This window comes from Nycticebus coucang, chromosome 17 (genome assembly GCF_027406575.1).
Source record: "Nycticebus coucang isolate mNycCou1 chromosome 17, mNycCou1.pri, whole genome shotgun sequence".
Lineage (NCBI taxonomy): Eukaryota > Metazoa > Chordata > Mammalia > Primates > Lorisidae > Nycticebus > Nycticebus coucang.
Window position 1 is genome coordinate 32,612,523 of NC_069796.1, and position 15,148 is coordinate 32,627,670.

The 15,148-nt window shown below is 41.5% G+C and overlaps 1 protein-coding gene across 1 annotated transcript in view; it reads right to left on the bottom strand.

The window, feature by feature from the left end:
- The window catches only part of CDKL3 (cyclin dependent kinase like 3), a 64,781-nt gene extending 52,472 nt beyond the window's left edge, over nt 1-12,309 (bottom strand). Inside the window, exons 1-2 of the mRNA XM_053566141.1 lie at nt 11,519-12,309; nt 6,251-6,445 (exon numbers count right to left, since the gene is read on the bottom strand). Coding sequence (XP_053422116.1) covers nt 6,251-6,445; nt 11,519-11,710 — 387 coding nt within the window. The 5' untranslated portion in view covers nt 11,711-12,309. The remainder of the gene's footprint in view (nt 1-6,250; nt 6,446-11,518) is intronic.
- Between the last annotated feature and the right edge of the window lie 2,839 nt (nt 12,310-15,148).

A 15,148-nucleotide genomic window follows, 5' to 3' on the forward strand; every position in this document is an offset into this window, starting at 1 on the left:
AGGGATTCTACTGTGTTTCTCAGATCTTTGAGGGCTACAACTTCTTGTCTCAATGTGTCAAAATCTTTGGTCATTTGGTCTATGTTTATTTTTTATTTTTTGAGACAGAGCATCAAGCTGTCGCCCTGGTTAAAGTGCTATGGCATTATAGCTCACAGCAACCTCAAACTCCTGGGCTCAAGCGAGTCTCCTGTCTCCGCCTCCCAAGTAGCTGGGGCTACAGGCGCCCGCCACAACGCCTGGCTACTTTTTGGTTGCAGCCATCACTGTTGTTTGGCGGGCCCGGGCTGGATTCCAACCCGCCAGCTCAGGTGTATGTGGCTGGTGCCTTAGGCGCTTGAGCCACAGGCGCCGAGCCCCATTTGGTCTCTGAATTTGTTGAATTCTTGAGATATCTTTTGGGTTACTGCTTGGAATTCTAATTCGATCTTATTTGCTATCCAGATTCTCAATTGGATTTCTGACATCTCAGCTATTTGTTTGTGCATGGGATCTTGTGCTGTGTCTGCCCCATTGATCCTTAGGGGAGTTGATCTACTCTGATTATTCATATTGCCAGAGTTTTTCTGTTAATTTCGCCTCATGATTATTTTTCACTGTTGCCTCTGGCCGTCCTCAGAGTTGGGGAGGTGTCTCTCCAAGATTGACCCCAGAGGGATCATTCTATTGTTGCTGGATCTTTGTAGGGAGTGACCCTGTGTAGTTCCTCTGTGGCTGCCCCAGCTAGGGAGTTCTGGTTGTGGAAGCAGCTCCAGAGTGTGACACACCCAGATCCAGCAACAGGGCAGGAGGTGGTGCACACAGTTCTGGGAGTGCCTGGCGCCCAGTGACTTTGGCACAGACAGCCCAAGGCTCCAGCAGTCTCTGGCCAGGAGAAGGGCTCTGCACAGAGGCAGGGAGGGCTCCAGAGGGCACACGTCTACCAGTGTCCCTGGCCAGACGAGCAGGCCGGTGTGGAAGCAGGGAGGGTACCGGAGGGAGGGAGGACTGCGGTTTCCACAGTTCCTGGTCAGGGGATGCGGAGGCCTGGTGGGCGCCGCTCTTATGGAGGTCCACGCGGTGCCAAGCCCAGGAGTTTGAGGTTGCTATAAGCTGTGATGCCATGGCACTCTACCCAGAGCAACAGCCTGAGGCTCCAGTGGGCCAAAACCCATCTCACTCTGCCCCTGAGGGTTAAGGCTATAAGGCAGCTCAGGCCCCGCCTTTAGGCTGCTCAGTCACTAGGTTACTAGCTCCCGCCCAATCCCTGCTCTGCGACCCTGAGGGCAGAGCTTGCCAGGGCAATTGTCTCACAATGGCTCCCTGTGGCCCACAGCCAAATACTATTAGCTCCGTCCAGCTCAGTGGCTCAGTCTGGGGCCCTAGACAATGCCCAAAGTTCTCTGCACTCCTGCTCAAGCTCTCCCCAAGGCAATTCAACTGAGTGCCAAGTCCAAAAACACTGAAACAGTTCACAGGTAAGGCCTTTCCGGTTTGCAGTCTCAGTGCTGCTTGTACTTACGGTTGCCAGCGGGATTAGGTCGATCAAACATGCGCAACCACTTGCCAGTTTTCCACTGTTTTTGTCCTCCTCTTGGGGTCCAGAAGTCTCTTGCTGACTCCCTGTATCCTCAAAGGGATGATTATAGGCAGATCCCACCAGCCAGAGATGCCTGGAGTCTTATCTCCCCAGACTCACCATGCCCAGTTGCAGGGAAGCTGTTATTCAGCCGCCATCTTGCTCCACGAGCTATTTTTCACCTTTTAAAAATTCTTCTTAGAGACAAGGTCCCAGACTAGAGTGCAGTAGTGTGATCACAACTCACTACATCTTTGAACTCTTGGGTTCAAGCAATCCTTCTGTCTCTGCCTCCCAAAGTACTGGGATTACAGGCATGGGATTACACCTTGCCTCTTTTATCTTTTGGATAACAGCCATTTTAACAGGTACGAGATATTCTGTAATTTTAATTTGCACTTTTGTGATTAGTCATTTTGAGCATTTTTTCACATTCCTGTTGGCCATTTATATGTCTTCTTTTGCAAAATGTCTACTTAACCATTTTTAAATTACTTTTATTATAAATATTTAATAGTCATACATATTTATGGGACGTTACATCTTGATACGGGAATATGATGTGCAATAATCAATTTTTTTTCACTCCCACATATGAGTGAAAACGTGGTTATTTTTGTCTTTTTGTGCTTGGTTTACTTCACTAACATAATGTCCTCCAGTTTTATCCATATTGTTGTAAATGACAATTTTTATGGCTGAATAGTATTCCATTGTGTATATACACCACATTTTCTTTATCCCTTGATCTACTGATGGACATTTAGGTTGATTTCATATCTTAGTTTGTCAACAATGCTGCAATAAACACGGGAGGGCAGGTATTTCCTAGGCATAATGATTTCCTTTATTTTGGATATATACCCAGCAGTTACATGGTAGTTCCATTTTTAGTGTTTTTTATTATTGCTGTTTGTTTGTTTTTTTGAGACAGAGCCTCAAGCTGTCGCCCTGGGTAGAGTGCCGTGGCATCACAGCTCACAGCAACCTCCAACTCCTGGGCTCAAGCGATTCTCCTGCCTCCACCTCTGAAGTAGCTGGGACTACAGGCACCTGCCACAGTGCCTGGCTACTTTTTGGTTCCAGCGGGCCCAGGCTGGATTCGAACCTGTCAGCTCAGGTGTATGTGGCTGACACCTTAGCTGCTTGAGCCTCAGGCACCAAGCCTATTTTTAGTTTTTGTTATGTTTTGTAGAGACAGAAGACAGAGTCTCACTCTGTTGCCCAGGCTAGAGTGCTACACTGTCTGTCAGCCTTGCTCACAGCAAACTCAAACTCTTGGTTCAAGTGATCCTCCTGCCTCAGCCTCCTGAGTAGCTGAAGACTGCAAGTGCCTACCGTAATGTCCTGCTAATTTTTTATTTTTTAGTAGAAACAGAGTTTTACTCTTGCTCAGGCTGGTCTCAAACTCCTGAACTTCAGGCTCCCAGAATGCGAGGATATCCTGTGTGAGCCACAGTGCCCTATTTTTAGTATTTTGAGGAACCTCTATACTGTTCTCCACAGTAGTTGTACTAATTTACATTTCCATCAACAGCATACAAAATTCCCCTTTCTCTATATCTTCTCCAGCATACATTATTGCTCATCTGTTGGTTAAAAAACATTTTAACTAGAGCCAGGTACATTAGCTCACACCTGTAATCCTAGCACTCTAGGAGGCCAAGGTGGGTAGATTGGTTGAGCTGAGGAGTCAAGACCAGCCTGAGTAGGAGCAAGACCCTGTTTCTACTAAAAATAGAAAAACTAGTTGAGTGTTGTGGCAGGCACCTATAGTTCCAGCTACTCGGGAGGTGAGGCAAGAAGACTGCTCAAGCCCAAAAATTTGAGGTTGCTGTGACCTATAATGCCACAGCACTCTACCCAGGGTAACAGTGAAATTCTATCTCAAAACAAACAAAAAACATTTTTTTAACTGGGGTGAGATACCTCATTGTACTTTTGATTTGCATTTCTCTGATGATTAGTTATGTTGAACATTTTTTCACATACTTGTTGGCCCTTTATGTATTCTTTAGAGAAATGTCCATTTTTACTAGGACAGGGTCTCACTCTGTCACTCAGGTTGTAATGCAATGGCAAAATCCTAGCTTACTGTCATCTGGAACTCTCAGGCTCAAACTATTCCTCCCACCTTATCCTCCTGACAGTTGGGACCACGTGTATGTATCATCAGGCCTAGCTAGGTTTTTTTTTTATTTTTAGGAGCCTGTTGCCCCAGGCTAGTCATGAACTCCTGACCTCATGAGATCCTCCCAACTCAACCTCCTGAATTGCTAGGATTACAGGCATAAGACACTGTGCCTAGCCTCCTCCACTGCTCATTTTTTTGGGGGGTCTGGGGGGTTCAAACCGTTTTATTGAAGGGAATTGGGGGCAGGGAACAAAGAAGCGCATGGGATGCTGCGATCCAACGTCTTCGGCCCGGCCAGGACCTCACTAGCTTTGCAACCGCGGAAAGCCACTGCTCATTTTTTAATCAGAATGTTTTCTTACTATTGAGCTGAGTTTCTTGCATGTTTGGGATTTTAACTCTGAAGTTAGTTTGCAAATATTTTCTGTATGCAAAATGTTTGCAAAATAGTTTCTGTATGCAAAATAGTTTGCAGATATTTTCTCCCATTCTGTGGGTTATCTCTTCATTCTATTGGTTCTTTAGATATGAAGATTTTTGGTTTGATGAAATTTGTCTCTTTTTGCTTTTGTTGCCTATATTTTGGGGTTCATATCCAAAAAAAGCATTGCCCAGAACAATGTCATGGACCTTTTTCACTATGTTTTCTTTTAGTAGTTTTACAGTTTAAGTCTTATATTTAAGTCTTTAATCTATCTTTAGTTGATTTTTATCATGTGGTTCATCTAGTCTTATGGCTTTAATATCTCTATACTGATAATTTCTAAATCTCTCTAACCGATATACTTCTCCCAGAAGTGAAAGAAATGAAAGTCCGTAAGAAATCCACAAAGCTGATAACAGACCCCTCAAATTCAGCAAATCCAAAATTAAATGCATCATCTTCTCCCCAAAACCTACTGGTTCTCAACAATCCATTACTTCAGTGTATAGAACCAGTATTGACCCCATGACTCAAGCCAGTAGGCTTCCATATACTATTTTAACCTATCTCTCATTCTGCAGGTATTTTCACTTTCTGATGGTGTCCTCTAATACACAAAAGTTTTAAAGTTTAATTAAGACCAGTTTGTCTATTTTTTCTTTGATTGCTTTTACTTTTGGTATCTTCTCTGATGATCCATTGCCTGATGCATGGTGACAGATTTTTCACCTATGTTTTCTTCTGTGAGTTTTACAGTTTGAGCTCTTCCACTTAAGTCTTTGGTCCATTTTGAGTTAATTTTTGCGTACAGTGTGAACTATCAAATAATGAGTTTAATTAACTTTTACTTTGCATTTGATTGCTTCCCAAGACTACATAACCCTCTATAGCAGCAGTTCTCAACCTATGGGTCGCAATCTCTTTGTAACAATGAAAATGCATCTTGTGTATCAGATATTTACATTACGATTCATAACAGCAGCAAAATTACAGTTATGAAGTAGCAACGAAAATAATTTTATGGTTGGGGGGTCACCACAACATGGGGAACTGTATTAAAGGGTCACAGGGCTCAGCGCCTGTGGCTCAAGCGGCTAAGGCGCCAGCCACCCACTGAGTGGCAGGTTGGAATCCAGCCCAGGGCCTGCCAAACAATGATGGCTGCAACCAAAAAATAGCCAGGTGTTGTGGCAGGTGCCTGTAGTCCCAGCTACTTGGGAGACTGAGGCAGGAGAATCACTTGAGCCCAGGAGTTTGAGGTTGCTGTGAGCTGTGATGCCATGGCACTCTACCCAGGGTGACAGCTTGAAGCTCTGTCTCTAAAAAATAAAAAATAAAGGGTCATGGCATTAGGAAGGTTAAGAACCAATGCTCTATAGTATAATTTGATTCATAATACTTCTGTTCTATATAGACATGTGTGTTTTGAATTTAAATACCAATCAAAGAATAGAGTTCAAATCTCCACAACCTCCAACAACCTCAGAGACACTGAGTTATAAATCACCCAAAGCTTCAATTTAACAAACTTTTCAATCTGATGTTATGCAATTACCCAGGCTACAGCGCCATTGCTTGAGATTGGATTCAAGCAATCTCCTGCCTCAGCTTCTCAACTACAGGCACAAGCCACCAAGCTTGGCTAATTTTTCTATTTTTAGTAGATATAGTATTCTCATTCTTGCTCAGACTTGTCTCAAACTCCTGACCTCAAGCAATCCTTCCACGCCACCATGCCTGGCTAATTTTTTAATTTTTTGTAGAGATGGGGTCTTGCCATGTTGCCCAGACTAGTCTCAAACTCTTGGCCACAAGCAATTTTCCCACCTTGGCCTCTCAAAGTGCTAGGATTAAGGTGTGAGCCACCATGCCTGACCCTCTAAACATAATCACTGATACTGCCTTTAGCATCCCATACTCAGTCTGCCCTATATTCATAATATTGTGTGTTCAGTAAATGTTTTTTAGTTCTACAACTGAATTGTAAGGTAGTGCTCCCAACTCCCATTTTCAGGATGTCTATCAATATTGTACAGAAAAAGAATTATAGCAACCCTCCTAAAATAAAACAATGGTTAAAGGGAACTTAAGATTTATATTCATCCTATAATTTGGCTTACTCTGAAACACTTACATTATTATTGTGAAGATATTCAATTCCTCGAAGGATCTGGAAGAGATATTTTCTAAGTCGTTTACTCTCTAGTCCATGACAATAATGCTGTAACTCATCTAATACTGTGTGGTCGATAAATTCAAATACTAAATGAATTTTCTTCTTCTGTCTAAAAACTTCAATCAGATTGACCAGGTTTTCATGACGAAATTGCTATTGACAAAAGAAACAAATTTTTAATAAATTATTTCAAGCGTAATCATTTATACTTATAACACCTATCTACTTTTGAAAAGAAACAAATATATTCAGTTATTCTTCCATGCATTTCAACTGAAATTTTTCAACTGATTTGCACACATTCTTTTTTTTTTTTTTTTTGAAACAGAGTCTCACTTGGCCACGCTGGTAGAGTGCTGTGCCATCACAGCTCACAGCAACCTCAAACTCTTGGGCTCAAGCAATTCTCTTGCCTCAGTCTCCCGAGTAGCTGGGACTACAGGTACCTGCCACAACACCTAGCTATTGTTTTTTTTTTAGAGACAGGTCCTGCTCTTGGTCAGGCTGGTCTCAAACTCCTAAGCTCAAGCAATCCACCAGCCTTGGCCTCCCAGAGTGCTACAATTACAGGTGTGAGTCACTGTGCCCAGCTCACATTCTTAAGAAAATTTTAATCCATTTTGTGATCATATTTATGGAACAAATTAAAATGTATTACTTTACTTCAAGTTGGCATTTGATAACTTATTTTAAAATTTTAGAGATAATATACTATAATGAAAATACTAATGCTAAGAGATAGCCTATCTTTTAACTTGGTTTGTGACTAAATTTAACAACTGAATTTAAAAGGTTCTGTTTTCAAATGAGTATGGATTTCAACACCACTGAGTATGTGATCTGAATTTATGCAAATTAATTATTCTCTAATTTTGATGTTAAACTCTAGAAAGTAAGCCAAATGTTTTAGGAAGACACTATCAATTTGCTAGACTATAACAAAAAAAGCATTTTAACATCTAGAAAATTGTCATATATGTGATATAGCAATTTATAATCACAAGAAATTTACATAAATATATAATTGTGGGTAAATTTTGTTCATTGTACCATTCTATTAAACAACTAAACACCTTTTTAGACTGGTAACATTAAAATAATTTTAAAATATTGAAAATGGCCATATATCAGCTTAGAAAACAAATGAGATTTGATATTTAATGCTGTTTAGTCTGTTTTTCAACACATTAACTTAGTTACAATTAATTCTAAAATACTTAAACACGTTTTTCAAATTACCAAAAATATTCATTCACTTGGCTAAAAATTAACAGATATATTTTCAATGTTGGGTTCATTAGAAAACTATACTTTTTTTTTTTTTTTTTTTTCATTTTTTGGCTGGGGCCGGGCTTGAACCCGCCATCCCAGGTATATGGGGCCGGCACCACACTCCTTGAGTCACAGGCACTGCCCAGAAAACTATACTTTTCTGCAAAAATATTTGTCTTTATTCTAATGGCACAATGTCAATTTGTCTACTTCTCTATAACTAATACAGAGATTAAAGTCCTTAAAACAAAACTAGAAGAAAAACACGCCAAAATATACTAGATTCCTTTTCTTTTTGCTTCCAATTTCCCTAGTTGACAAGATGTTGCAGCAACAGCATACTGGCAGCAGTACAAATAACTGACTGCTTTTGGACACTACTATATTAATCTTTCACCTAAGGAAAATTACTGGCTTCCTGACCAGTGTTTATTTTAAAGGCAAAAGCCATGAAAGCAGTAAAGAGTTAATATGAGTTAATAAGCATTAGGGAAGATTCATCCAGGAATGAGAAATGATAAACCACGAAATGAAATCCCAAGAAACGCTTCATTACCCTTCTTCAAGGTATTTAATTTTTTTCCACTACAGATATTCCTACTAATTACTCTAAAACTGTAACTTATTAATGAAATTCTAACAGATAAAAATTTAGTTCAAATTAAGTCATTATGACAATCATTTTAGACTAAGAACGTCACTAATCCAAGAAATGTCTCTAGTGGGATTGGAAAAAAAATCTTATAAAAAGCCAACGAGAATAGCAAATGTATCTCAAAATAATTTGTGTAATAGTTATAATACGTAGTAAAATACATTTTCTTTTTTTTTTTTTTTTGTAGAGACAGAGTCTCACTTTATGGCCCTCGGTAGAGTGCCATGGCATCACACAGCTCACAGCAACCTCCAACTCCTGGGCTTAAGCGATTCTCTTGCCTCAACCTCCCGAGTAGCTGGGACTACAGGCAACCGGCACAATGCCCAGCTATTTTTTGGTTGCAGTTGGGGGCTGGGTTTGAACCCGCCACCCTCGGTATATGGGGCCGGCGCCTTACGGGCTGAGCCACAGGCGCCGCCCAATAAAATACATTTTCAAGTTCATCTACCTGTTCTTGCCACATATTGGTTATTTTTACAGAACGACTAAGTAGAAAAAAAATCAGTTTAAGTGCAACATTTGAAAAAAGAGCAAGAGATACTGTCTGGAGAAAAGTTTCCTTCTAATCATATTTTCATTTATGGTGCACAACTGTTGCCTTACAGTATTATTAGGTTTTAGGCCATCAGGATAGTAACTACTATCTTTCACAAAATCATAATATCTTTACTGACTTTAACTTTCCTTTTCTTTGTCTAAAATAGAGCAGTTCCAGTAATTCACAGATGCCTAATTTATTTCTTCTATTTATAAAGCAAAATTTTTGTTAAGCCTAGCATGAAACAAAGTTTATTGAGGAAGAGAAAGATAGACTTACAGAGTAAGAAAGCTTACAAAGCAGGATAAATCGGCCGTAGACCATAAACTGGCCTCCATTGCCAGAGCAAGTAGGCAAAGAGGCTAGAAAGCAAATTGATCCATATCTAATACAGATTTACAAAGAAAGAAAAACATCACTTTTGGATCTGACAAAGATAAACAAAAGTTTGTGTTTACTTCATCACATATAAAACTTCCAATTGTTAAGATCATTTAAGCACCTAGATAGATTCCAATAAATAGAACACATAAACACTTAAATTTTTTTTTTCAGTCTCACCCTAGACAGAGTGCTAAGGCATCATAGCTCACAGCAACCTCAGTCTCTTGGGCTCAAGCAATCCTCTTGCCACAGCCTCCCCCAGCAGCTGGAACTAAAGTGCCTACAACAATGCCTGGCTATTTTTAGAGACAGGATCTTGTTCTTGATTAAGCTGGTCTTGAACTCCTGAGTTTAGGTAATCCACCCACCTCGGCCTCCCAGGGTGCTAGGATTATAGGCATGAGCCACTGCATCCTACATATTTAAATATTTTTAACCAGACTGAGCAAGAGTGAGATGCTGTCTCTACTAAAAATAGAAAAATTAGCTGGCCCCCATTGCGGTGGGCATCTGTAGTCCCACCTACTCAGGAGACGAAGGCAGGAGGATCACTTGAGCTTGGGCAATTGAGTTGAGATTCCTGTGAACTATGACAACCATGGCACTCGACCCAGGGTGACAGAGACTCTGTCTCAAAAATAAATAAATATTTATGGGCGGCGCCTGTGGCTCAGTCAGTAAGGCACCAGCCCCATATACCAAGGGTGGCGGGTTCAAACCCAGCCCCGGCCAAACTGCAACCAAAAAATAGCCAGGCGTTGTGGCGGGCGCCTGTAGTCCCGGCTACTTAGGAGGCTGAGGCAAGAGAATCGCTTAAGCCCAAGAGCTGGAGGTTGCTGTGAGCTGTGTGAGGCCACGGCACTCTACCGAGGGCCATAAAGTGAGACTCTGTCTCTACAAATAAATAAATAAATATTTTTAAAACTACTAGTTCTGAACCTAATCCCCAAGGAATTCTAATGCTCTTTGCTCCACACACATCAGTTCTTTCCCTCTCATATCTACACATGATTCTACCTTCTGCCCTAATCTCTCCTGATAATGCTCTCCATCTCTAAAAGTCTATTGGTCATCTCTACTTAAATGTGCTTCTGTCAACTCAAATTCAACATTTCTAAAATTGAACTGGTATCCAAACCATGAAATTCTCTCATACTTTCATTAATTGTAGAAATCTCTGAACCTTTGACTCTTGCCTCTCCATATCCTTCTATACTCTTTCAAGTCTTCTTTTGCAATATATCATATTCTAACTTTGCCTTGTATTCATATTGCTACATTCTAGCAAGAGACCTCATGACAACAGGATTCCTGAATCAAACTCAAAACAGGCCTATTTTTATTCTCTCAATTCTCCAATCTATTTTACCTAATAGTGCTAGATTAATATTTACAGTTTCTTTACACTGAATTCAAAACCTTCATTGACGTTTCATCTGTTACCAAAAAACAAGTTTTAACTTAATCTAAAAGACTTTAAAATCTACCTCTAATTTAATGTTTTAATCTCACCTCTTTCTAATTCCCCAAAAACTCTATAGAAAAATGTTTCTGCTCTGTCTTTCCACTCTGCTCTTTGTCCTTTGTGCACTTCAGCCTCTCAGAGCTTATGTGGTTCCTCAACACAACAGTCTATCTAAATCGTACACATTCTTTAAAGCCAAATTCACGTTTCACTTCCTCCAAGAAACTTTCCCTGCCTAAGAGGACTTTGTGTCAATCACTAAGCATTAATTATGAGCCACTTTTTATTCAGTATTTTTATAGACCCTCTGGGTTTTATGAAGTTCTTAAGAGCAAGAACCGTCCTTTACCTCCTGAGTCTTGACATCTAGCACAAGGCCTTGTACAAAGCAGACATTTTTATGAAATATTGTACTTGAATATTATTGAATAATTATTTCACAAGAGTGGCTTAGTTTTTGTTACATTAGACAACAGCCCATACACACACCTTTATCATTATGCGATTACAAAATGTAGACAATGTCTTATTTTTCTTTTATGTGTCTCAGTACATGTGTTAGCTGAAAAAAAAAATTTTTTTTTTTTTTTAGTGACAGTCTTGTTTTGTTGCCCTAGGTAGAGTGCTGTGGCGTCACAGCTCAGATCAACCTCCACCTCTTGGACTTAGGCGATTCTCTTGCCTCAGCCTCCCAAGCAGCTGGGACTACAGGTGACCGCAGCAACGCCCGGCTATTTCTTTGTTGCAGTTTGGCCGGGGCTGGGTTTGAACCCGTCACCCTCAGTATATGGGGCCGGCGCCTTACTCACCGAGCCACAGGCGCCGCCCGCTGAAATTTTTGTATACAATTTTTTTTCCATAAAAATTTTTCTTTTGACTTATAGAGCAATTAAGGCAAAAGAAGCAAACCTTTAGAAACTTTATTTCCCTTGTTGCAATTTTGTTGACAGACTTTTCTGGTTTCTCATAAAATATCTTAATGGCCACTATCTGTCCCGTTTCCTTGTGTTTACATTTCATGACTGTTCCGTAACTTCCCTCTCCCACTTTTCCAAGGGTTTCGTACATCTCCATTTTCAAGCTGGATTTTCGCCCCTTCATAGAAATAAAGAAAATGAAAACTGTTAAACACTTATACTTTCATTAATTCAAGCTGCATAATGCATAACAAACCTGTACTTTCAAATATAGAGAAATAGAAAAAACGGGATTTTTCCCACAGAGCCTTCTCTTTGTCGACGGCGGCAACTTGGCAGGAAGGTGTCCTTGTGAGGCTTCCAACCCCTAAGAGAACTTAGGGGTATTCCTGCCGCCTCGGTCCTTCCCATTAATACTGAGATTCCCTCGCTACATGTCACCATCCATTAGGCGAGGGGTCCTCACACATCCTGTGGTGCTCCGGTCAAATAAGAGGTCCCAGCACTACTGCAGTAGCCCACTTATCAGGCTCTCCCGGGAAAGCCACGGTCCCGCCCTCTCCTCAAACCGGACGTCTCAGGATCCCTCGCCCAGGGGTCGACGCCTCAGCCCATTCTGTGGTCCCGCTGGCCTGGTCCCGGCGCGCTCCCTGCCCGGCAACCGGACACCGACCCTTCTAGCTCCCGGCCGCCCGCTGCCATGGAAACGCGGCGGTGGGAGGCGGAGGCTGCGCTCAAGCCCTAGAGGGCAAAACCGGAACCTCGGCAGGGTCACGACCCGGAAGAGAACGCGAGACGAGGGAAACCAGCTCTAGGTGGGCGCCGAGGGAAAAGGAGCGCTTGGGGATGAAAGAGGGGAGTGCAGGGTATCGCAGTTTGAGTCTCCTCACAAGGTTGGTTCTGAATGGGGATGGGGAGCATCCGCATTTTGACTGCAGCCCGAGTGACAAAATCGTTAGGGAAGGAAAACGGGGTGGAAGCCTGTTCGATCTGCGTTCCCATTATGTTCCCAGGTTGGAGAACACCAGCCACTTGTACTGAGTTCCAAAATGCTAGCAGGTGTCATTAAACAGAAACAAGTTATAAATAGCGAGACTTCCAAGGAAGTCTTGTGCGATTAGTTTTCTAAATTACCTGGCTAACATCCCTAGATATGAGTTTGATCCCAGAAGTCGACATTCGTTCTTAAAATGGGGATGAGATGATTCTCAAGAACTTTTTAATAAACACCTGCTATATACCTTTAAAATTTTTTCAACTCCACATCTTTGTTTTATTGTTGGGGATTCATTGAGGGTACAAAGAACCAGGTTACACTGATTGCATTTGTTAGGTAAAATCCTTTTTCTTTTTTTTTAGAGACAGAGTCTCACTTTGTCGCCCTCGGTAGAGTGTTGTGGTGTCAAAGCTCACAGCAACCTCCACCTCTTGGGCTTAGGCGATTCTCTTGCCTCAGCCTCCCAAATAGCAGGGACTACAGGCGCCCGCTATAACGCCCAGCTATTTTGTTGTTGTTGTTGCAGTTTGGTCCGGAGCCAGATTCGAACCGGCCACCCTCGTTACATGGGGCTGAGCCACAGGCGCCTAAAATCCCTCTTATAATTGTGCCCGTCCCCAAGAGGTGTGTCATACCCCGTGATCCCCCCACCCCTCCCTCCTTACCTTTCCCTGCACCCCTTACCGTGTCAATTGTCCTCTTATCAGAATTAAGTACATAGGTTTCTTGTTTCTCCATTCTTGCGATGCTTTACTAAGAATGTGTTCCACTTCCATCAAAAGATGTAGTCTCCATCTAACTCCATGTAGTTTTTAAACGTCCTTGTTGACTCTCAAAACTCTCAGTTAAAGGGTTCTGCCACATACAGAGTGATGTACAAGGACGCAGAAAGAGGACAGTTGTCTAATTAAGTAGACAGTGTTCAACTAGAGTGACAGCCTCAAATAATGATATCACTAGACGAAGTGTCCGTGGAATGCCATTTTTACTGGGGCTTAATTTCTTTTTTTTCCGTAAAATTAGTTAAATATAAAAGACCAAATCTCGCTGTGCTTCCCCTGAAGAGGAAGGGAATTATTATCTAATAAATTTTAGTCCAGTGGATCCCACCCCAGCATGCATATTAAAACCACATCTGGGGAGCTTTTAAAGAGCTCATCCCCAAAGAGTCTGTTTGAGATATTTTAAGAGCTTCCCAAGTGTTTCTAAATGCTGGTAGGGGTTATAGGGAGAGAGGACTAGGAGAGAAAGAAATGGTCGTGATTTTCGTTTATCACACGAAATATTCAGAGTTGTCTTTCCTTTTGAAAAGTTATTCAACCACACTTTGAGGTACTGTCTATAAATAAGAATGTTATAATAAATCGTATTATTTATCATAATATGGGCTCAGACTTGCTGTAAGCATGTTTATTAAATATTTGTTTGGGTTATATATTTCTAAGAGAGAATGCATAAACCAGACTGAGCCCTTGCCCTCAGAAAGCTCACAATCCAGAGCTACAGAATTGCTACAGTATACAGTTAAAGAGCTTTAAAACTAAAGCTTTTTCTACAAATTGGTTATGACAGGCCTGGTGGCTGGAAGAGCTAGTGATTCTTGCCTAGTATACTACTTTGAGACTTCAGGAAGCACATTCACTGAATTAGTCAAAATACTTCATTTTGGGCTGGACACACATAATCCAAGCACTCTGGAAGGCTGAGGCAGGTGCATTGCTTAAGCTCAGAAGTTCAAGACCAGCCTGAGCAACAGCAAGACCTCCATCTCTACTAAAAATAGGGGAAAAAATTATTTTGGAAAATCAAACTGTCAGTTTCCAAAACAATTATAAATTGCTAGATAAATTATATAGGAGAGATTTTTAAAAATTATATAGTTTCTGTTAAACATGTAACCCCACACGTCTTCCTATGGAGAGGATTAGGATTGCTATGGCAGGAAGGCAAAACAATAAAAGAATATTCAACTTTGATGTAGAGAATCATTGTGAACGCACAGCAAGATCTATCAAAAGTTAGGCCCTGGCAGGGTGGCAAGTGAGTAGGGCGCCGGCCCCATATACCAAGGGTGGCTGGTTCGAACCTGCCCTGTCCAAAATAGCCGGGTATTGTGGTGGGCACCTGTGGTCCCAGCTACTCGGGAGGCTGAGGCAAGAGAATCGCCTAAGCCCAAGAGCTGGAGGTTGCTGTGAGCTGTGACGTCACGGCACTCTACCAAGGGTGACAAAGTGACACTCTTGTCTCTGAAAGAAAAAAAAAGTTAGGCCTGGCAAACTTGATCCCTACAGCAGACATATAAAAGCAAGAAATGAATTTGAAGAAAGGGAGGTACAACGAAAGCAGGAAAGGTTAAACTTTTCTGTTTCTATGGAACCAAAGGCAAGCTTGATGCAATGGCAAAATCATTATTCCACCTTCCCTTTTCCTATTGAGCTAAAGAATTTCCCAAATGGATGAACAATTGCTGAGTAGCCTCCTGACCAACAAAGTCCTGAAGATGTGAATAGGAGGCCACAGAATGAAGGAATCCAGCGATCAGGATAAATGTTGAGGGTGGGGTATGTCAACTCCTCTAAGTTGAGTGCTCTGGTAGGAGGGCACTTCTAGCCTATTTGCACCTTA